Consider the following 23,372-nt stretch of genomic DNA (forward strand, 5'->3'; position numbering starts at 1 on the left):
TCTCTTTACGGTGGACAAATTTTCTCATCAACTCTGTCGACAAAAATTAACCCCCTTAACTCACAGGATAACTTATGTTATTTTAAGTTGTGATTTCCTCTCTGTTTCAGCGTCTCGGGTACATCAAAACCAAAAGAGAGTGAGTATACATGTTTTTCTTTCTCACATGTCATTCTTTCAGTTTTTATATACATGGTGTATAAATAAAGGCAACCTACCTACCTACCTACCTACCTACCTACCTATCTCCTGCTAGAATAATTTATTAGATGTGTCCTCAGCTTCGTCCACACGTTCCCGTTTTCGTTTGAAAACGCAACTTTTTCCGGATTAGTTTACGGATTAGTCTTCCGTCGGCACGGCATATCTGGTGTAAACGATCACCGAAAAAACAACTTTAGTAAAAGCTATCACAAGAAGACATTATTTAAATCGCCGTTTTCGTGTTTCGTTTAAACACCAGAAAAAGGAACTTTCTCAAACAAAGGCGTCACGAGATCGAATTCCACGGATATTGTTTGCGAAAAGTTCCATCTTCGGTGAGCGATTTCATCGGATAAAAAAATAAAAGAAAAAAATTGCTCGCGCGTTTTCAAACGAAAACGGACAATCGGGATGAGAAAATACCATTCAATTTTAAAAAGGAAAAAAGCTTTTGCGGTTTCAACCGAAAACGGATACGTGTGGACTGGGCCTTAATACCCTTGGCCGATGGAGACCTACATATCTCCGAGAAAAAAATAATAATAGCAAAATGCCAGCTGTAAACGAAACTACCAGCTTGGAAACAAACTTTTCATTCAATATGATCGTTAGACTGTCAAACAGCTTATGAATAATTAAGATGGGACATTATATCACCTGGACTTAATTAATTTGTATCTATTTTCTCTGTGTTGTTTTTAGAATTAAAACATAGTTGATCTAATAATCTCACAATCTGTTGCGTTCCTTTCAAGCGCCGAGTGGTTATGAAAAATCTTATCCACCGTTATTTATCCGGAAACAAAAAGGCCTCAAAAGAGGAACCCATTGAGGAGATCCCTCTCCAGGACGAGCTACAAACCGAGGAACCCAGTGAAGACGTCTCTTCCCCGGATGAGATACAAAACAAACTGATGGAGGTCACAAGAACACTGCAGAGACTGCAATTCGCGGTGAAGCAGTTCCAGGCTCCGACGGTAAGATATACTGCTATTTCAATTAACGTTGTCGGATTAAAATCAAGCTATAAGACAAGACCGCAATGTTTTGTGGGATTATTTTTTATGAATAATTTCATCAAAATCATCCCTGCACGTGCAGGTCATTGTACTGCTAATTACAACCTATTGTTCTCTCCAGGCATGACTGATTTTGATGAATTTATTCATAAAAATCCCACGTAAACTTTCGGTCTTGTCTTTTAGCTTCATGCTTTGAACCGACAACGTTAATTGAAATAGCTGTATACAGAAAGATGTACAGGTACCCTCTCCTTTGCCAAGTTGGTGATGATGTCATCCGCCCCTGCAAAATCTTCGGGGATGCCAGATACGCGTCCCAGATCCATTCATTCATTTTCCCATACAATCTCGACTCCAATCTGTATTCGGTCTGTTCTTTCTACGTCGAACGCAGCTAGTGTAACCGATGATTAGGAAGCGCGTTCGAGGCAGGGCTTCTCAACATGTTTCACAGTAACTCAGACATTTTTTTTGGCAACGCAAGATTATTAACTTTGCAGGGTAAGAATGGTAACAAAACGATGAAATGAACAAATTTCAAGAGTAAAAACTTCATATTGGAACTTTATGAAAATGATAGAAACGTAGTACAGCTAATTTGCGGGACAAGCAACTTATATCTGAATTTGTAACATAAATTGTTGTTGTTTTTGTTGTAGTTTGCCCACGATTGTTTTAAGAATGACTGAATAAATGCACCTACCTTCTTCTACTTGATAACTACGTTCAAACGCAAATGTAACACCAACGAAAGGGTCTCTTGGCGGATTATCCAAGATGTACAGCGTAAATTTACTTCCGGTTAATATTCGAATTTGAATCGCTGTTGTATGAAAATGTTTGTCTTCTTACATGACAACTAGAAAATTGGATGTTATTGGTCAAAGCTAAGTTCAAATCAGGTGATGCCTTTATAGGCGCGTTTCCTGTCCATGCATGTTGTGCCGTGGTCAGTTTAGCATTAATGCCATTGAAATGTGGGATATACATTGTAAGCCCTGTAATACTAGTGAGATTTGAAAACTTCTGTCGAAATCTAAAAAAAAATTAAAAACTAGATATTGAGAGCCAGTATTTTGAATAAAGTTCAGCTGGGGTTTAACAAATCCCAGACTAAGCCGATTTCAATCTGGCCACTCCCGAATTGTTAAATGTCGTCTACTATAAACAATGTCAGCAAGACATTTGACAGTAATCATCGGAAATAAGGGAACGATTTTCGGAGACTTTCGGAAACCTTTCCGAAAATTGCTTGTTTTGAAGATTTCCTAAGCGAGTGCAATATCCACAGGGTGAAATAAGGTGTTTCCGCAATACGGAAAAGTGACGGAAACTTAATAGTTCGAGTTTCCATTATGTTTCCGCAAGACGGATACGACCGGCAACTTGTAAGAGAAAAATGCTGGAGATGTTGCGCGTTTCCGCAACGTTTCCGTTGGCTGAAATGTACAAGGATGTTTCCATTGTGTTTCCGCAATGCGGATGCAGCGGAAACTTATTACGGAGATATTTTTCTCTTGACTAAAATGTACAAGGACGTTTCCATTGCATTTCCGCAATGCGGATGCAGCGGAAACTTATTATGGAGAAATTTTTCTCTCGACTGAAATGCACAAGGACGTTTCCATTGCATTTCGGCAACACGGATGCAGCGGAAACTTATGGAAATGTTTTTTTTTATCTTGGCTAGACGTTAATCGCGCACATTTTATGCTGGCCTGTCACGCAGGCTTTCTTGGGGCTTGTTACGCATTCCCGCGAGGAGGGATTGCGTGACGAGCCAAAACAATGTCTGCGTTAGAGGCTAGTTTTATGCTGGACACGTGTACTCGCCATGCAAAACGGAGGGGGCCAAAAGAACATTGTTGACAACAACCAAAAAATACCGGTTGCTCGAGACATGTTTTGAAATATTTTGTGCTCCGTATAATTATTCAAATATAATATGTGCAGAAAAAAAGTCACAGACCATCAGTTATTCAGAGAGGAGTTACATTTTTGCTTAGTGGATTAATACTTTGGCTCAGTATGTCCTACCGAAGTAAATCAAAACTGTAGATAGACTTTATATTTGCTTCTCATTTCCTTAGATTTCTTTCAGAAACAATTAATTAAATTAAGTCAACTAACAAGTTAGTGAAACTATTTATTCTCGACAACACACAGGTATGTAGACCAAAAAATCCTAAACCTCAGAATCTCTGAAATAATCGGCTTTAACAATTTGTCACAACGTATAATTCAAGATGAAGCGTTACAAACAACATACAGGTGCACACTCTTATTTTATATATATAAGAATATGTGAATTTGGTTGAGCCTAGGGATATTCTTATTTCAGCCCATACATTTTCTGAAATTTTTGGACAAATCTCAGGCTCAATACTCTTATAAACAGCATTCTTATAAAACAAAAAGAGTGTACCCAATTATAGGAAATTAATGCGTCATGAAATTTGCACGAAATTAAACGTTACTTTTTTTCGACCTTAATTAATTTCCGCGCCACTAATATTTGTTTTGATCCTGAATCATGTCGTTTAATGTCTCCAATTAAACATGAACACAAAAATTAGCACCACGTCACACATCGTCATCATTGTCATCACTTTAAAAGATGGTCCTCTGGATAACCTACATGCAAACAAAAAAATACATCCGATTATAAGCCCATCCGGATATAAGCCCCCCTCCAGTTTGAAGCAGAAGGCCACACCACTCAGTAAACTAGAAATTAAACCGTCATTTTATAAGTACGAGAAGCTTCTCTGCTGTGAACTAGACATTAAAACTTTAACTAATGACTGCGGGGATGAGCTCTGAGCTTCCGTTTTGTTGGGTTCCAGTTACGTTCGTGTTATTACAGTTTTGATTTGTTTTAAATTTATCTGAATTCGATTTATTGCTGCCTTTTTAAGGCTTCAATTGTAAGAGTAATAAATTTAAATCATACGGCGATCAACGTACAGTGCTGTTGCTCATTTCGAAACGTTCTTTTTCGTCCGCTTATAAGCCCATCCGGATATAACACCCCCCCCCCCCCCCCTGTTTATAAGCCCATCCAGCACTTATAAGCCCAGGGCTTATAAGCGACAGTTTACGGTATAAGCACTTTTAAAACGGCTCTCAACCCATTTATAAACGGAACAGGTTGCGGAAATGACCCAATTATAAACTGACTGTTAGCATCACAGGGAGCAGAGGAGTTCCTTTTGAATTAATAAATAAAAAACGTCTTACCTCTTTGAAATGCTCTGTTGCGTAACTTCTCTCGGTTAAAAAAAAAAAACCATTTGCGAGCACGATTACTTTGTTTTCGCCGTACCGTTTTGCTCCCAGAACCGATCGCCGGACCGCCATTATTTTGAAACGCGTTGACCGCTGACTAGCCGACCGCAGTCGTCCGTTGGACGAAGTCCAACGAAATATCTTCGGAAAGCGAAGCTTTCCGAACGAGGCACTAAGTGCCGAGGCAAAGAAAAAAGATTTATTACTTTCGCAGCTTTAGACGACTGCGGTCGGCTAGTCAGCGGTCAACGCGTTTCAAAATAATGGCGGTCCGGCGATCGAATCGTTCTGGGAGCAAAACGGTACGGCGAAAACAAAGTAATCGTGCCCGCAAATGGTTTTTTTTTTTTTTTTTTTAACCGAGAGAAGTTACGCAACAGAGCATTTCAAAGAGGTAAGACGTTTTTTATTTATTAATTCAAAAGGAACTCCTCTGCTCCCTGTGTTAGCATATTTCTAAAGCCACGTGATTTTGCCCTAGGTGATAAAATCTCTAAAAATTTCATTTAGAAAGGATGGATCTAGGTATCTACTTTTGGAAAATTAGACAATTCCTGCTAGAGTTACGCACTAGTAAAACTCAGTACTCGGTTTTCGTGAAAAAAAAAAATCGACATCAAAGTATATTATGTAGCTATTTGCTTGGATCTTTTGAGTTCTGCAGGTTTTATATATACGGTAGCCATTGAATGTTTTGTAGCACGCTTCTTAGTCAGACATGAAGTCAAGCTTTGTAAAGTCATGAAGTTCTTTCTGTTGAGACATTATTTTACGGTTAGTAAAAAAAGAAGAAAAAAAAAAGAAATAATTCTGTGTTTTTCAAACATGTGTACGCGGTGTAATGTGACTAGCTCTTTGAAGTAGCGGAAATTCCTTTGTATCGGCGTAGTCGCATCGACTGTTTGATGGCTATTGTGTTACTGCGGGCCAAAAAACAAATAACAAAAATACCATAATTCTGTAAAGCTAAAAGGGTTGGACCATGTCTCTGTCTCTGGATCATGCAAACAACTCTAGCTTTTTAAAAGGGAATTTCATCATGGTTTTAATAACAGGTAACAAAGGTCCGCTGTGAGAACACGTGGCCGAGTGAAATTTTGCGGATTTACGTAATTGGGGTGCCTAAATCAATAACCTAACCACAAGAAATTTTAAGCATATTTTAAATGATTTATATACACTTACGAGTAAACACTCATAGTGGATGTTTGATATCACCCTTGTGGTTAATGCACTGTTTCGCTGTAAAACTAAAATGCCGTACGCTTAACATTTTTTAAGCACCGTTAAAGAAACCTGTGACACGCAGCTTATCTGACGATATTTACGATGAAAGGGCCATTTACTTCTCGAAAAGGTTGACGGTTAGGTTGGAATGAGTGTGTATACCGAAGGGGCAGTATATACCCGGCCCAACTGGAATGGGTTCGTCCGCGTAAGCAATTAGGACGCTTGTGATGAAAGCATGAGCTCTTCGAAGTTTTATCCAAAATTTCCAGATTTTTTTCCAAATACATGGGTTTCTTTTCAAATTTAAGTTTTAATACTGGCTTGGATGATGGAAAAACGGCGGGTTTTAGCGTTTTGGTTTGTGCACACGCGAATTGATCATTGATCATTGGGGGGGGGGGGGGGGGGGAGGGTGGTCTTAATTTTTCATTGTTTTGTCCAAGATTTTAGCGATGGTTACTATGACAATTAAGATTCACCACGCATGACGAAGAAAATAGCCTGCGAACGCAGACGTATTTCCGGCTGTCGCTTTTCTCCGCCGCCGGAGAGAAGCGACAGCCGGAAATACGTCTGCGTTCGCAGGCTACGAAGAAACCTATTACGGTGACAAGCTTCGGGCCTAATAATAGATTGCCGAGAGAAGAGTACTAGTGTGATTCAAATCAGCCGCACTGGTGCTGTATATTTTACTGTAGAATGTGGTTCTAAGGCTTTTGTTTCTGGGACATGTTAGGAATTCTAAGGTGTGATCTTTCATATGCTATTCAGACCGTGCATGCTTCCTGTGGTGCTCTTTATCCGACCCAAAGCGTTTTAAGACCGTTGTGTCTATGGATTAAACCTTGTTATGTCGCTACTCAACCAAATCATAGGAAGAACCACTGAGCAACACTTCCAAACCATCCCTTCTCTTCTTCAATTTCGGCATTGACGCTCTTTTGTTAATGTTTACCTTGTGTTGTTTGGGAATAGAATTGACCTCAAAACCGTTGCGCAAACTTCGCAGGCATTTCAGCAAAGCGGAAGCTGTTCAAACGTACCAATTAATCGGACCGATTTATTTCAATCGGTGGCTGTGCTACAGATTTTGTGAATCAGGCCTTTTTTTACCCTGCGTTACACCAAGAGCAAAAAAGAAATTGGCCGACAAATGGTAATGTGTGAATCGGCAAACATTGATACCATTCATGGCGTCGATAAATTGATGCGTGTAAATTAGTCTTAACACTTCCTGTCGTTTGGTGTAGTATGATAAAACAAGGAAGTAAGTGTAGTTACCTGGAAACGGGTTTCGATCATGCTGCACTGAGATTGGGCAACGAGACAGCATCGAAAGTAGCAAGCATCTTTTTATTTTCCTCACAAAATTCACGACAGAACAAAAACGGGCAAATGGGCACATGTTCTTTGTAAGAAATCAAGCATCCAAAAGGATTGAAAACTTTATAAACTGAAACTGTTTACAGTTTTTAAAAAAATGAGTTTAGTCAGTTTTATATACAACCTTTACATTTTGGTTCCTATAGAAATTAACAGCAAGTTAATGTTAGGAATCGGTGGGAATTGAAAACGCCTCATAAATTTCAAACAGTTTCTGATCACTGGTACTTAAATATTCCGGTGCCTTGTTAACAATCATCAAGGCAGCGAACTGTCAGAGAGACCGTCAAATTCGTTCGAATCCTGCAAGCGAGTGAGACGAGCTGTCGCATTGTTAATCACGTCCCGTCGAATTTTCCAATAAGGTGGACACGAGCTGCCATATATTTCAACTTGTGTGTGTCCTTCGGGGGTGACCAAACCCAGAGCGAAGTAATCGTCCAGAAAGCTTGCATGCTCGAGATAATAGCGAAACAAAACACTTGTTGTTTCCGCTTCAGAAACGATGAAGAAGTAAAGTTTAACAATGCTGTCGTCATCTTCTTGGATTAAAACAGGTTTAAAGTATTGTCCTCCGGTAAGTAGGTAAGATCCTAGATCAGTTATTTCCCTGCCAAATGCATTTATACTTGCCGCTTCGAAAAAATCCTCACCGAGTGCTGTTTTTAATCGCATGATGCTGTTCACGACTTTCTCTGCATCGTGATGTCTGTTTTCTTTGGTCAATCGGTTCATTTCCATAGTGGCCGCATTCAGGATTCCAATAATCTTTAATCGGTACTTTTCGACATCTCCCTTGGATCTCATCCGTTGGATTTTTTCTCGCAAGCTTCGTGCATGCTCTAGTTTGAGCAAAAGAGTTTCTAACCTTTTGTCCACAGGCAGCTTTTGATATCCATTTTTGGACTTCGGCACGTCATCTTTCCGTGCTTGTTGTGATCTTGAAGTTTCGTGAAGTAATGGAGCGTTGTCAAGATCGAGGTCTATAAACGAATCGCTGTCTGCATCGTCAGCACGCTTTCTGCTAGGAAAACAACCCATGATCTTCTTCGCCGCTTCTTCACCGTTTCAACTCGTCGATCCGAAAGCTTGTCATAGGCAAAGCGTTAATTTTCGATGGAAATTGAAAATGATTCGATGCGTGAACTAAATGCAAATCTCTACACAAACAAGCTGAAAAAATCGTAACAATGGCTGGAGTCCCTCGGGTTTTGTTTGCATATTTAAAAAGTAAATAAAGTGGGAAATGAAAGTTCAATAGACTTCCGGTGCAAAATTAAAGTCGTACGTCATTTCATTCAGTCGAGAACTATAAAAGAAATTTCCGTGTTTTGCGGCACATTAACGGAACTTTTAAAAATTTTAAGGTCAACTTCGCAGGAGCATGACACAGCGCAATAACGCTTACGTGACGTAGGGACGTCAATGTAAGTGTGTTGCCGCACGCAAGGAATAGAGCTTCTGGGCTGTTTTTGGTTTAAAATTTGCTCATAGATATTTGACCATATTTGCCGCTTTGAATGGAAGGAGCGATTGCAGAATACCTGGCCCACTAAATGTACTTGAGAAAGGAGTGCTCCCGTAGTCCCAGAGTCGATAAATATTTAAATGAAGTGAGGAAAACAAGTGCACCCGCAGTCTTGCAATCCCAGAGTCGATGGATACTTAAATCTAAGTGAGTAAAACGAGCGCTCCCGCAGTCCTTCTGCAATCTAGCCGCATCGCACATTATAAAGTGCATATGATCAAGTTCTATTGATGCGATAAATTTGTCTCTTCATAGATACGGGACTAAAAATGGACATGGACTTTAAAAGTATCACGCGAAATTCAAAAACTCAAAATATTTGTCTGTCAACAGTTCAATCACGAGTGGCTTCATTTCCTAGTGTTATAACAAAACTTGATATATTTGTTGAAAGTACTTGAACAAAACGAAACACTGAAATTGAAATTCCGTACTATCATCACTAATTAGAGATGTAAGTTCGTGTTACTTGCACTAGTTATCGATTATTCCAGTTCGTTCAACACATGCAATGTGGCCGAACTATCCAGTAACAGAACAGGTGGAAACGGTGTTCAAAATACGACTGAGAATGAAAAATTTACCGTCATGTATTCACGTTCTCCCAAAAAAACCTCGAGTTTGGTCATTTCAGGTTGTTCTTTGGTCGAGTTCGGCGAAGAAATGTACTAAAATTAATGGTTTTTTCATTAAATCATACTATTTTGTGACGTTCTTGTTGCCGTCGCCAATGTAGCTGCTTAAACTCCCTATCATTCTCGGCCCCATGGCCGCTCGGCTTTGACTACGTCATTCACCTTCCCGCCGTCAGTCATGCATAAAAGGGAAGAGCTCTGGAGTCAAGAATGACTCCCTATTTGCCAGGATTTAGGAAACAGGTGAAATTCAGGCTTAATCAATATTTATATTCTTTCTTAACTCTTCGCCTTTGTCAAATAGAAGAAAGATCATCGCAGTTACTACGCAGCCTAAGCAGTTGCGTAAAGAAAGCCTGAGAAAAATCCAGGCTTGAACGGGATTCGAACCCATGACCTCTGCGATGCCGATGCAGTGCTCTACCAACTGAGTTCGAATCCCATTTAAGCCTGATTTTTTTTCAGGCTTTCTTTTTGCAACCGCTTAAGTTTCGTAATAGCTGCGTGGATCTTTCTTCTATTTGATCATTCATCCGCAGCTCAAAATATATGTTTCATATATTTACATTTATTTATTTATCCTTCACAGGTATATTACGAACTCCCAATATGACCAGCTCCCAGTTGGCTTGATAGCTCAGTTGGTAGAACACTGCACCAGCATCGCAGGGGTCATGGGTTCGAATCCCGTTCAAGCCTTAATTTTTCAGGCTTTCTTTTCGCAACTGCTTAAGTTGCGTTGGTAGTAACTGCGAGGATCTTTCTTCTATTTGATCTTTCATCCGCAGTTCAAAATATTATATTGTTATTTCTTCGCCTTTGGTAACATTTTTTTTTTGCTTTAATTTCATGGTATTAAAAGCGAAAATAGTTCACATTTGACTGAAATCTGACTACATTTCCACTGGCGCCTAAAGTCCGATAAAGTGGTGAAAAGTTTTCTCTAAGGTCCTCGTGCCAGCTGAAACTATTTAGGGTTTGTTTGTTGCCTACACAAATGCCGAGAAATTGTGAACTCATAACTGTTATCTAAAGTCGATCACGATATGGACTAAATGTGTTAACTGGTGACCGAAAAAAGTTAATCTTCGTTTGTTGTCTGTAGCGTAATGAGCAGTAATTTACCTTTTTTGGACAAAGTTGTCGTAAACTGGCTGTTTTTGGTCAATTCACACTCATTGTATGAGTGCACAAATTACATCAAAGTTTTGTGATAAGACAACAAAGACGAAAGTACGATCAAACATTGATTCCTCTTTTTGTGCATCAATTAAATGTATTCTCTGTTCTTTGAATTGTGGGTTTTGTCATCCTTAGTAGAGATTTCCAATTGCAGTTTCCACATATTTTAAAATGAATTCATAGTATTCGTATCTTGATTACAGAATGGTCTTCACTAAAAACACTATTCAATGATAACGCTTTTAAAAGGACGCTACTCCGAAAGGCAGGCTGCATTTAAATATCGTTATACAGTCATGTCTGAAATCTATAATTCACAAAAATTGGAAGGGAAAAAAGCGGACGAACCATGGTTTGAAATTAATTAAGTTTTTTTCCCCTCTCGCCAGACTGGCGGGTATCAAAGATTTCAAAGTAAATTTACTCCCACGATAGGTAAATTGTGTCCTTTTAAAACCATAATTTGTAAATCTATTTCGTAACCATCGAATGAGATTAGCAAGTCATTTTTCTTGTTAATTATTACAGACTTAAACGATCGACTGGAAGCCGGCGCCGCTTACCAAGAGCCTCTAACTACTAGCTGGTAGTGCACGAAAAACAGAAAATTGAGTAATTTATACAACAAACAAATAAGAACCAAAAGTTGGCAATGGTATGATACCCGATAAAAATGCACTTCCGTAAACTGAAAGACACGTCCAAGGCGCTCAAAGGCGACGAAAAACGTTTATTCTTAAGGTAATTGCAATTAAAAACAAGCTTGTTTCAGTCCTTCGCCTCCTGATTAAAGCAAACTTCATGTGCACGCTGTTTCAGAGAAGACAATGACAATTGTAGTTTAGCTTTACACTGCATGTTTACCACGGTTTTACAGTTTTGAATAGCGTGCGTGCAATTTTTTTTCCTGAAATGAAAGGATGCCTGTAAAGATTAAAAATATACATCAAATCAAAAGCAGCTGCAAAGAGACATCATTGTCTGGAAGAATTTTAAGAACTACGTGAATCCTGTTGCCTGAAGAAATGAGATGCGCATTGCGCCCGATAATAAAACCGTTTCCAAGGTTTCCAAGAAGTAAATGACTAGCGGTGATTTGGCGATAACGAATAAGGTGGGACATGCATGGTGTCTTAATGAAGGCTGAAGCGATAGCGTAAAAAATTTCAATGACTTTCGATGCGTCTTTTATTCCATTTGAATAGACTGCCTGAGTTAGTGTGAACTGATGAATAATGGATTTGAGTATATCTATTGAGGCACTTTTTTCTCTCTCGTTCTGTGGGCAATAAAGGAAAAGCCGTTGTGTGATAAATAGATGATGGACTGATTGCGCTCAGTTGTTTAGAGCCGGCTTAATTTAGCACTGACTTTTTCGCACTCAACTAATTGAAATTGATGTAAGCATGGGAAGCTCTCCGTCTAGAGGAGAAAGGTTTACGCAGGAAGCGGGAACAAAGCGTAATATGACAAAGAAAGAGGTCATAAAGACGAAAAGAAGCACGGAATTCCTCTCGACGGAGCTGACAAATGTCTGTCTTGAGGACAACTCGTTATGGGAAGTAACCTCCAAATTGGAGAAAGCGCTCTGTTGGACGAGTAAACACGACTTCTCTTGGCGCCCGGAATTTTCCCACTCAGTAAACGAGTTATTCCTGGAGGCTTGCGAAGAAATGAGTCGCTTGACTGAGCTGGGAAATTTTAACGTGGCGGACGAGATAGCGAAAATGATTCTGAGGTTTCCAATTGCATGGGGAAGCGAAGTCTTCGAACATTTTAAGATCAAGTCCTTCCCACGCGAACGAATCGAGACGAAAAACGCTGTTGTTCTTACTGGGCAGTATTTTAAACCGGAGCGATTTTACGAGAGCGACGACCGAATCTGCCGATTGTACTTCTTCGAAGTGAGAGATGCAGAAACCAACGAATTCGTGTTTACATACTACTTGGAATGTAGCAATATTTTGCAGAAGTTCCATGTACTCTGTTTGGCATGTTCCGGGGGCCATCTGCAAATTGCAAAATACGGTAAAACTTGTCCTTCGTATTGGACAGTCCGGGAAGACACGCTACGGGATTTTAGTTGCAAAGAAGATGGTGCTCTTGCAAAATGCGATAATAGCCTTGACCGAAGGTAATTTACCGCAAAGCAATTCTTTAATAATGCAACATTTCCAACTACGGTTTTCCTTAGGAAATTTTCCCAAATTTGCGATCGTGAAATGTGGGCAAAACTGTCTCATTGGCCGCACATCTGAGAATTTTCTCATTTCATATCTTTAAACAGGTACGGTGTTGTTTACAACTTTCAGCGTTGAATGCTTTAAAGCAAAACAGCGTGTTGAAGAACTTTGTTCGATTATAATTATGCTAATATGGTAATTTTATTTACAAATGCGTTAATGAGTGTTATAATCGCCTTCTAGCACTGAAAAAGGGAAAACATCTTATATCATGCCGTGACAAGAAAGACAAGAAAGCGTGCATCTAAATTCGTAGATTAGCGGAGAGCATTGTACAAAAATTATTATAAATGGCACGGCATTTCACGTAAAACTGAATTTCAAGCTAGAGATGAATAAATGTGTGAAACACGAAAAACAGTTGGCGCTCATTACGTTCTCCCAAAAAAATAATTGATCTGCAAAGTTTGCCTCGGAATGGACCTCATTTGTAGTAAATACCAACTTAAATGGTGGTCTCAATTTTCTCTGTAACGGGTTGTTTACGATGGTCGTTTATGATAATTTTTGCCAACTTTAGATCGAAAAAGTCCCCCGCAGTTAACCGCTGGAAAACATATTGTAAGCATTTGTTACGAGGATTTGCCACAGGCGAAAAAACTAGGAATGCGCGTACACGCGCGACTTGTCACTGTTAATTGTGGAAATGTTTTGCGCAATTTTGTAAGGTTTCCAAACCCTTTTGACTAGAATTATGGTGCCCAGATTTCAGAAGCATCCTACCAATCGCCAGGTTGGATGTACCATTCACTTATCTATGCAGATTTCAATTGAGTGTCGAAAGATATAAATTTGGCGTTGCTTTTGCTCTGTTTTACTTCGTTCTGTGATTGGTTTACAAACTCACCGCAATTTTTTAGTTAATGCCACGCAAAACCAAAACCAATCGCCTTTTCCTGCCGTTGGCGCCGCTTACTTGCATTTGCTTCGAGTTCTGACTGGTTAATAGCGCTGTTTGCGTTTGCTGTGATTTTCCAGAGTAATTACTGTACTTTGGTTTTTGTTAAGAGTAGGCCGATACCTTTTTTTTTAATCGATCCGATACGAGTACGATATGTGACATTTTTTTCGATAGCGATATGGTGACGTCATCGTCCAAGAGCTTTCTGTGATGTTATCACCTACACTCTGCAAACACTCTTTATGGTCCGTAAACACTAAACAAAAAATACCACAGCCCTAACAAGTACAGTCGAACCTCCCTTTGCGACCACCTCTCGTAAGCGACCACTTTTCCAAAATACCAAAAGATTTCGAGTCAAATTACTATAGATGGAACCTCTCGTAGGCGACCACCTCTCGTAAGCGACCACCTCTCGTAAGCGACCACTTTTAGAGATGATTGTTTATAAATTTCAATTGTTTTTAACCTCCCGTAAGCGACCACTTGACACACAATCTGCTGTATCTCTCACGGGCGGGAATAGAAAAATGTGTCGCTGTAACATATTGGCCACATCATTACAGCAGACGCCGTAAATCTCACAGTCGGAGCTACCGGAAGCATTTCCTGATATAGCTTAGCATTGAAACAATTGATAAAATACTAGCCCGCGTAGCAAGCGTTTCCGTGCTGTTTCGGAGCAAAGAAAGACCGAGGAACGAGATTCTCGGTTTTGGCCGCGCGAGAAATGAAACGAGAGCCCCTCCCCCCTTACTCGCGCCATTTTTCGCGCGGTCCTTGCTCGGAAACAGCACGGAAACGCTTGCTACGCAGGCTAATGAAATACACGTGCACTATACTTCACACTGAAATAAACTTCAATCAGATCGAATCTTTTTGCTTATGTTCCGTTCCTTGAAAAATTTAGACGGCGCCACCTGGAGAAATAAAAGAGTCAAGTTTCTTTCACAATAATTGTGTCAATCGCTGTATTAAGTAATTTGCGAGATACAACCAATAATCACCATAGGCCCTCAGATTTTTTGCCCAGAATAATTTTAGACCAGTCTTAATATACTTGTAGCTAAGAAAAGTTATTACTATGGGTTTCGATAAGCACTGGCAAAAGGCTTTCAGGCCTCCGCAATTACCATATGTAAGTTACCCGAAATTTAGACCCCCCGCGGTCTGACCTCTGGTAAGCAACCACCTCCCGTAAGCGACCACATATCCTTGACATTATGGGTGGTCGCTTACGGGAGGTTCGACTGTATTTCAAGTTTAATTTTGTGACACTTGCTTCAATCTCAGTGCAACAGCACATACGTACAGAAACGAAAAACAAAAATGGTTTACGGCTCTAAAACAGTCACGTGAACAGTATCAAAAGGGATCAAAACAATCCGATATTTTCCGCAAGTATCGATATTTTTCAAGGAAACTTCATCATGGATGATATCGAGTATACGGTATTGGTATCGGCCCATTCTAAAGGAAAATTATGTGGCTTTGGCTTTAGTTCGCGTGAATAAGTTTCGTAATGAGCAATTTGATGGAAAGCATATGCAGTTTTACACAAATACTTCAAACTGTTTTAATATTTGTTGGCATGAAGGTGAATTCATGCATCAGATGCTACGGATTTTGTTGTTGTTGTGGTTGTTTGGGCCTTTCAGAAGCACGTGGACCCTGAAATTCAGGATTCAACTGACCGTTTCGTTTCTCGGTTTTGAAGTTCAGGGTTCGTATGTTTTTCAATTAAGGCAAAGCAAGTTGACAAAATTGTTTAAAGGGACTTTCAAAAGCATGTTCTGGAAAGGTAGAACTGAAATTAATATCAGCGTCGGACGATTTTCACAATAACGGTTTTCTAAATCAATCAAAAGATTATTCTCCCGATCACGTGAATGAGCCTGCGAGGTACATTAAGCGGCTTTCCTAATGACGTCAATGAGGTCAGTGTACGCAGTAAACAATATAACAAGAGTGTAAACATTTTTACAGGCATTCAGACAGTCGACTGTCAATTAAGCCTCTTGTTTCTAAATGCCAAAGAAAGGAACACTTCATTGAGATTTCGGGCATTCCGCTGTCTAAACAAACAAACTACGTACAGGGGTGTACATTTTAAATCACGGGTATTGTTAGTAGCTTTTTCCTCGCTGTTTATGAAGTCTAAAAATACCAATTATAGGTGGCAAACGGGGCTGGGTCATTTTCTTTTTTTTTTTTTTTAATGATTTCGTGGGTGACTGTATAAGGCATGGCCAAGCGTTGGAAATTGCAAACGTGACGCGCATCAAGGAGCTGTACATGACGGATTTCCGGGTGTAGGGACGTGACTGAATTTTTAAGTTGTACCTTGGACTTCTTGGTGACAGATTCAAGAGCCGGTAAAATCGTCGTGAGTGCACGAGCAAATGAAGGCCGACTTTCCGTTCTTCACATTGCAGGTGAAGTCCCCATGAGGTTTGAAGTGATAGATCTGACTTGCATGACAGCCGGAAAACGTGTTGTCAAAATATGCAATTCAGGCTGTTGTGAACTTTGGCATATATCAACGGTGTTCAGTCACCTGTGTACTAGAGCGGAATTTATATTACTCCAAAAGCATTGCTTTGTAACATGGGGCACTGCTGCTCATGTGTGTGTAAAAACAGAAAAGATATCTTCTTAAACGGAAACGTTGGCGATGACTGGGTCTTCGTGGATACTGACTCTGAATTTTCTGAGTTCAGAGGCGACGATGAAGAAACTTTCACGCGCGACGAAGCTCTGGACGAACTCCTGTCCGCGCTGGAGGACGCACTTGTGTGGCCGCAGCAACAAAATCTCTTCCCTAATTCAGCCTGCGTCGATTCTATGAATGCCATGTTTTGTATGGCGACTGCAGAAATGTCACGGCTAGCGTCGGAAGGGAAATTCAACGAGGCGGACGAAATAGCAGACGCTTTGTTAGAGCTTGTTGATGTCTGGGGAGAGAGTGTATTTCAAACTCTCAATATCACGTTTTTCACAAGAGAGGAAATTTGTCTTGGGCGGTACGCTGCAAAGGCCGGACAATACTTGAAGCCAGAGCCGCTACATGAAAACGACGATGACTCGGCCGTTAAACTTTATTTCTTCATCGTGTACGACAACGACCTTGAAAAATATACATGCACGTATCACTTGGAGTACCGCGACTATGACGGAATGGCGGACGCAGTTTACACTCTGAAACTAAAATCACGGAAAGGCAAATTTCAGATTGCAACGTATGGAGACACGTGTCCTTCGTATTGGAAAATTAGACAGGATGTCTTGTTTGATTTTGCGAAAAGAAAACGCTCCTCTATTTCCAAATGACACGTTTATGGTGTAGACTTGAAAAACATCGCGTGCAGTCAACCTTGAACTCCCCACGACCTTCTACTACTCCCATGAAATATAATCCTTGTGGCACAAAGTAGTATTTTTGTTTTTTGCGCTGACGATATATTTTTATAGCACTTGCATGCCAAGCGACAATTGGAACAACAGGTTTTGTTTGCTCGTTCCCCTCGCGTCCTCTTTCTCTCTCCGGTACGTTTCCGTGTTAGGTCTTGAAAGAAAATGTTCAGCGAGTCAGTACGATTGAGCATTTGCTTCTGCGAATGTGACACTATTAGTATTATTATGGATATGAAAGTTAGGTAGTGCTTTCCGTTGAAAACAGTTTATTTTGTAATTTTTGCATACAAGAATTTTTTTTTAAACTTGGGCAAAGTTCATGGGTTAATCATCTACAGGCTTCCCCGACAACTATAAATATTGCACGGTTTGTAACGACGATTCGATTTGGGTTCTCGCTGAACGGACACAAAATAACAGTGATTACTGTAAGTTAACCAAGCTAGAAATGACTTAAATTTACCATCAGTCTCTTATTTTTGGGGAGGAAGGTAAAGTGCGAGTGAAACCCACGCGAGAGCGCGCGTCTCCTCGCGCGCGCTTTGCTACCCCTGAGAACGATTAGAGACTACGTTTTGTCTAGAAACGACTCTCCCTGAATAACAATCCACTTAGCTAAGCTGTTAAAAGAGTGTTTCTTGGCATGCCGTCCTGTTATGTTAGAGACTTCTTCATTGGCGGGTATTTAAGGAAATGCTGCATGTGACCGAGCTTGGGGGTTTTGATGAATTGTCTGGGTTTCTCTGTGGGTTATGATTAATGCTAAATTATTGTGGGAATTGGGACTTAGGCAGCTACTGGAATTAGAAAAAAAAAATGGAGAGGAGCAGGAAATAAGGCATGACTATCCTTGCTATGTTTGTTTTTCACGGAAACAAATGGAAAAGTGGGCTATTTTTTTTTCGTTATTTAAATATCTTGTTTATTTAGATTGTAGATAATACTTTAAAATATTTAAAAAAAATTTAAATAAAAAATGCAGAGAAAAAGAAAGCTCATAGCTGTTGGAACAAAAGCAAAAGTTCATCCCAAATGGATATCGTGCATAAAAGGTTCGACCCTCGTAACTATCAAAAATGCACGCATGCGTAGGTAGACCGACGCTTTGCCGATTCTTTTCTCTGACGCGACAAACTCGTAACGCAGTTATGACAGTTACGACGTTCTCGACGTTGCGTGCAACCAAGAATTCAAAGTTCAGATCGCAATACAGTCAAACCTGTATTAAGCGGACAGCAGCACACGTCCTATTTTTTCTCCCCCACATTTAGTGTAAAAAGAACCTGTATTGAATGAACACCTCTATATTAAGCGGACGCGGACACCTTAAACTTGACTTTTATGGTCCTTTCTATTGTTAAAAACCTGTATTAAGCGGACACTGCAAAAAGGATGCATGTTTGTTGTCCACGTTTTAACAGATCGGTCATTTAACTTTGCCAACAAAAAAAAAACTGTCACATCTTTGTAGAATTAACTCCAGCAAAGAGAGTACACGTGGATAGCGACTCGGGCGAAGAGCATGAACTAGACGGAAAAGAACCTGCCTTAAAATCTGACCGTGAGGCTTTCAAATTGACAGATATGTTACTGGAGTATTTTCGCTTTCATAGAAGAGACGACCTTTCACTTGCCATCGATTAAGTCAATGACTTACTTCAAATAAGTAGGCTTTAGAAACTGAAACAGCCACGAATTAACGCTTTGTTTTGTATTTTTCGCTTAGAGTTTACTGTTGTGGTCTACCTATACAAAATATTCTCACCAGCCTACTGCACGAACCACAGAAACACGACATTTTGTTTATTCGATATTGTTTGTACAGAAGTTTTATTCTTGTTTTGATTGTGTGAACCTTTACATGTTCGATCAATATAGATACTGTTGCGTTTTACATCTTCTAATAAAGCAAATTATCACATATATTATACCTGCCATTGCTTATGGAAATACGGCATTCCACAGTTATCGTATACGTTCACGAGAATGGTATTTGGCCCTTTCAAGACCTTTTAGTACTGAAGAATATTAATATGACCCTTTTAAGACGAATCCTGAGCGAACCTGTTTTCAGCGGACAACCTGGGTGCCGAGGGGTTTGACTGTATACGATTTTTCACAGTTGACACCTAAAAGTCGTATTTGTTCAACCTTTGCTCTACCGACCCAACTGAGCAACAAGGCCAGACGGAAGCATGTCATGGATGATTATGGTGGTAAAATTATTAAGGTATGTTCAGCTTCAGCTGTCACAAGTCGTCAATATAAAGATGCAGAGTTATACCAGCCATTATGTGTCCTTGTCATGCGCAGATCAACATCCACACAATCCGGGAATTGGAGTGGGAACGAGCCCATTACTTCTTGGTGTCAGCGAATACATAATTTCGCGACTTTTGACCAATTGGCTATAAATTCGTCGCTACAAGTAGTTATCTCGACAGGAAATGGGGTAGTCAAAATATTCCATCCAAGGAACGCAACAGTCAATCAAATGTACTCAGTTCCTCCGAAAAGTGTGATCAGAGACAGCGAAGCCCTGGAACGGGAAATCCACGCGCCGAACGAAATTGTTATTTTGGTGGGGAAAGAAACGAAAAGAGTCCAAATTCTGCGAAGGAAAATGCTACAAAACATGCATTGCAAAGTTTAAATTGATGAATTAGCGTTTTGCTCAGGCTATAGGCGAGTTTTACTCTACGAAAAAATTAACAGTTAATCGTTGAATTTGAACATGATAGCGAGACGGTGAGTTATCGGAGCGGAGGTTTGTGTTAGCTGCCGATTGTTAAGGTGCACAGTCCACTTGCCCATTGATCCGAAATTCGCGGAAGAGAGCTCAACATTTTGTTTTTCGTCCAAACTCGGTGCGCATATTAGGCAGAGTTTTTGTGCCAAGCTGTTTTCATTTATCAGCAGCATAGAATCTACAAAACTGGAGACAACTGCAGTCTAACTCAAACCAGATTTATTTACAACTCTAAAACTCTAATAAAGCTTGAATGTTGATACATTACCTACTATGCTAAAATTTTTACAACATATGCAAGCTTGAATATGTACAAATTATTTCTCGTTTGCAACTTAAAACTGCGATTTATCCTTACCAATTAGGTTGGCCTCGGAAAATATCGCACTATTACAAAATTAAAAGCGAAATGCTTCTAACTAGATGTCCTATAAAAAATTTTTAACGTACACTTGTAATTTGTTTTAAAAATTCACTGTAAAACTCTTGAAATCCTTATATTCTTGTCTGATAAGAAAAAAAGTCACATTGACTTGCAAGAATTAAAACCACAACTATTATCTATCGCTTTTCGTGTTCTGTACAGTGTTTACAAAGAAATGCGACCACGTCAAATAACTTAATTAAAATTCACCGTCAACATTTTGCAGTGTAATACACTGAAGGCCATTTCCGAGTTGCTTTTGAACCTCATCATGAAAGCGAGGCTACGAGGATGCAAACAAAACTAATTTTCGCATGAAAAGCTTTGCACTTAGCCTTACTTTTAGTAACGAGGTTCAAAGGAACTCGGCAATGGCCTGTTGTCAGGAGCGTGGCTCTTCTTATATTGCATTATGAGGTTTCCACAAATTTGTTAATTTCCTCCGCATGGAAGCCTATGAAAACGATGTTTTTTGGGTTAGTATTCAGTCTGATGGTGTAATTTGAGCAAAGGCATTTATTTAACAAGATTTAAAAAGCTATGATCACATAAGAAGAACTTCATTAGTAATAGGCTCAAACATTTAAATTAAAACTAACATTTTTAGGGCACATAATTCCATGACGAAATGATCAACTGATGCGCTTTACAATATGGGGACACTCTTCAGGTCGAACTGGAATTTGGAGATGTTGGTTTTTAAAGAGAGGGTGAGTCGGAGTACCCGGAGAAAAACCTCTCGGAGCAAGAATGAGAACCAACAATAAACTCAACCCACATGTGGCGCCGAGTCTGGGAATCGAAACCAGGCCGCATTGGTGGGAGGCGAGTGCTGTCACCACTGCGCCATCAGTAAGGAACATTAAAAGAAATAACAATAAATAAATAAAACGTAGAGGACAAAGAAACTATCACACAACACAAAATAAAGGCCGGCAATAAATATAGCGAAAGCTTTCCCCGTTCCCATACAGAAAGCTCCGTATATAACTAACAGTACTTACAGTAGTGAACGACCACATGTCAGCATTTATTTTACAACTTAAAGTGTATATGACAGATTTTTTTTTTTTTATTTGCTTGATCAAATCTTCTTGTTGTTCTCGTATGAAAATCGAAAAAATAAATTCGCTATCGATATTTCTTCCCCTCGTTTGAGGCGGTCAAAGACGTGAAATTTCACTTCCAGGTGTGTACAAAACCGCGGAAGGCGGGAGACTAGGGATAGTGGACCTGTGACGTCAATACAAGAACGCCACTTTCGCGGATTCTCTGTTTCAGAGTTTTTCTTTATGCAAAGGAAGAAAGATGGTGCTGCGGTGCGTTGTTTACGGCTGCAGCAACACGAAAGACGTTAAAAAGTGAAACAGAGAATTACGCGAAAGCAGCGTTCTTGTATTGACGTCACAGGTCCACTATCCCTAGTCTCCCGCCTTGCGCGGTTTTGTACACACCCGGAAGTGAAATTTCACGTCTTTGACCGCCTCAAACGAGGGGAAGAAAAATCGATAGCGAATTTATTTTTTCGATTTTCATACGAGAACAACAAGAAGATTCGATCAAGCAAATAAAAAAAATCTGTCATATACACTTTAAGGACGATGCCTTCTTTTGTTATTGCGCATGCGTTTTTCGTATGACGGGTTGGACCGAGATGGACCGAGGACATCGAGATTTTTAAGGGCAGTACCTGTGGGTGGTAAGCAGATCTTAGCAAGACTGGAATTTGCAAGAAAGCTCCAAACCTTTCGAGACGACATGCGCAGGCACGGAATTGGAACCATGGCGACTCTGCAAAACGACACTATTTGATTTTAATTTTTGGCAATACGGCAGTTATAAAATCGGTTTGGTCACCTGTAAATTTTCGGCAACGAAAGGAATAAATCACCGCAGAATATGATACCAATTTCGTGTTGAAATTATGTCGTTGTTACACGAAAACGACTCACCTAGAACCTATGAAGATGACGAATGGACTCGTAGATCTCCAGGTCTTAACTGTCTTTCTCCTTCACTCAGCAGGATCTTTAGGGCTCTTTTCAGGAGGTAGACTCCCATTTCTCTTCGTTTCTTTTGGGGCCACGACAGAGCTCTACCGTAATAGTCGCCCCTCTTTTGGTTGGTTAGGCGCGAGAGCCCTACACAAGGAAAACAAAATCGTTGGTTGCATAACTTGAGTTTCAGGTGTTGCTCTCAATTTTGCTCGACTAGCATACGGTACACAGTCGAGGCCTAGAGACAGTAGCGATCATGAGGGATTGGAGCCTTACGTTCCGGCGAAAATTTAAGAAAAAAGCAAGAAAACATACAACAACAACAACAACAACAACAACAACAACAACAACAACAATACCAAGAACGACAAAAACAGATTAATAAACAAAGTAAAACAAACGAGGAAAGTAATCCGCAATCGTAATTACAAAGGCTGTTTTTTTTCCTTTCATGACCAGTGTCCACATTTTAGTTACCTCATTAAAAAATATAGATGAACAATATTACGAGCAATGCTGAACGCAGCAAATGTTACAGCGTGTGACCTCGTAACCAAGACGTTGCGCGCAATATTGGTGCAATGTTAGATGATTTCCTGTGCCCGGTAGCACAAGGCAACTTAAGATAAGTGTGAATTTTTCCGCAGTCTTTCCCTTTTCCTTCGGAAGACTTTCTCGCGTTCTGTTTGTTTTCGCTATCCTCAGCAAACCACTTTCAGCCGAGTGATCAAATCTAGCTCTCGAGAAAATTGCTCGGGACAGAGAGAATGGTTCTAGAAACCTCCCACTGATTTTAAAGGCCCAGTCAAAAGGATACTGCACTTGTTTGGACATCATGTTGCACGATGTTGAACGAAGTTTGATTTCCGTCAAACATCGTCCAATATTTCTTTTGTTCTCAGGAATGAACAACAATGTTGGAGTTGTTTGGTTACCGTATTCAACACCGTTGAACGCGCGCATGTCCACTAAACTGACTTTGCGGGTATCTGTATCCATCGCGATGAGTTCTTGTTTAAATTTGCTTCGCGCGTTGCCGCGTGAGTGTTCAAGCTACATTATGGCAAACGAACAGAGTCCTATCTGTCAACGACTTAACCTTAAACACAAGCGATCTCTCTTCAAATAGAAAGAGAAAGGGCAAAGGAGTAATTAAAACTAAAAGACCAGGA

At 40.0% G+C, this 23,372-nt stretch overlaps 3 protein-coding genes across 3 annotated transcripts in view; 1 reads left to right on the forward strand and 2 right to left on the reverse strand.

The window, feature by feature from the left end:
- Positions 1-7,078: 7,078 nt before the first annotated feature.
- Positions 7,079-8,450, reverse strand: LOC146488229 (uncharacterized). Its single transcript, XM_085120031.1, has one exon. It carries the CDS (start codon positions 8,166-8,168, stop codon positions 7,386-7,388), a length of 783 nt encoding a protein of 260 aa, XP_084976157.1. The 5' UTR covers positions 8,169-8,450; the 3' UTR covers positions 7,079-7,385.
- A 7,131-nt stretch (positions 8,451-15,581) lies between these two features.
- On the forward strand, positions 15,582-17,649 carry LOC146488230 (uncharacterized). Its single transcript, XM_085122421.1, has one exon. The coding sequence runs from the start codon at positions 16,224-16,226 to the stop codon at positions 16,944-16,946; it is 723 nt and encodes a 240-aa protein (XP_084978547.1). The 5' UTR covers positions 15,582-16,223; the 3' UTR covers positions 16,947-17,649.
- A 2,327-nt stretch (positions 17,650-19,976) lies between these two features.
- Positions 19,977-23,372, reverse strand: part of LOC146488231 (uncharacterized) — a 17,387-nt gene continuing 13,991 nt past the window's right edge. Inside the window, exons 8-9 of the mRNA XM_085122402.1 lie at positions 22,156-22,344; positions 19,977-20,657 (exon numbers count right to left, since the gene is read on the reverse strand). Of these exons, the coding sequence (XP_084978528.1) occupies positions 22,163-22,344 (182 nt within the window). The 3' untranslated portion in view covers positions 19,977-20,657; positions 22,156-22,162. The remainder of the gene's footprint in view (positions 20,658-22,155; positions 22,345-23,372) is intronic.

The sequence above is a fragment of the Pavona decussata genome, unplaced genomic scaffold (genome assembly GCF_977016875.1).
Source record: "Pavona decussata unplaced genomic scaffold, jaPavDecu1.1 SCAFFOLD_11, whole genome shotgun sequence".
Taxonomy (NCBI): domain Eukaryota; kingdom Metazoa; phylum Cnidaria; class Anthozoa; order Scleractinia; family Agariciidae; genus Pavona; species Pavona decussata.

What these genes read in the sequence shown, in the direction of transcription:
- LOC146488229 (XM_085120031.1), bottom strand. Translation starts at nt 8,168, where the DNA reads ATGGGTTGTTTTCCTAGCAGAAAGCGTGCTGACGATGCAGACAGCGAT.
- LOC146488230 (XM_085122421.1), top strand. Translation starts at nt 16,224, where the DNA reads ATGGGGCACTGCTGCTCATGTGTGTGTAAAAACAGAAAAGATATCTTC.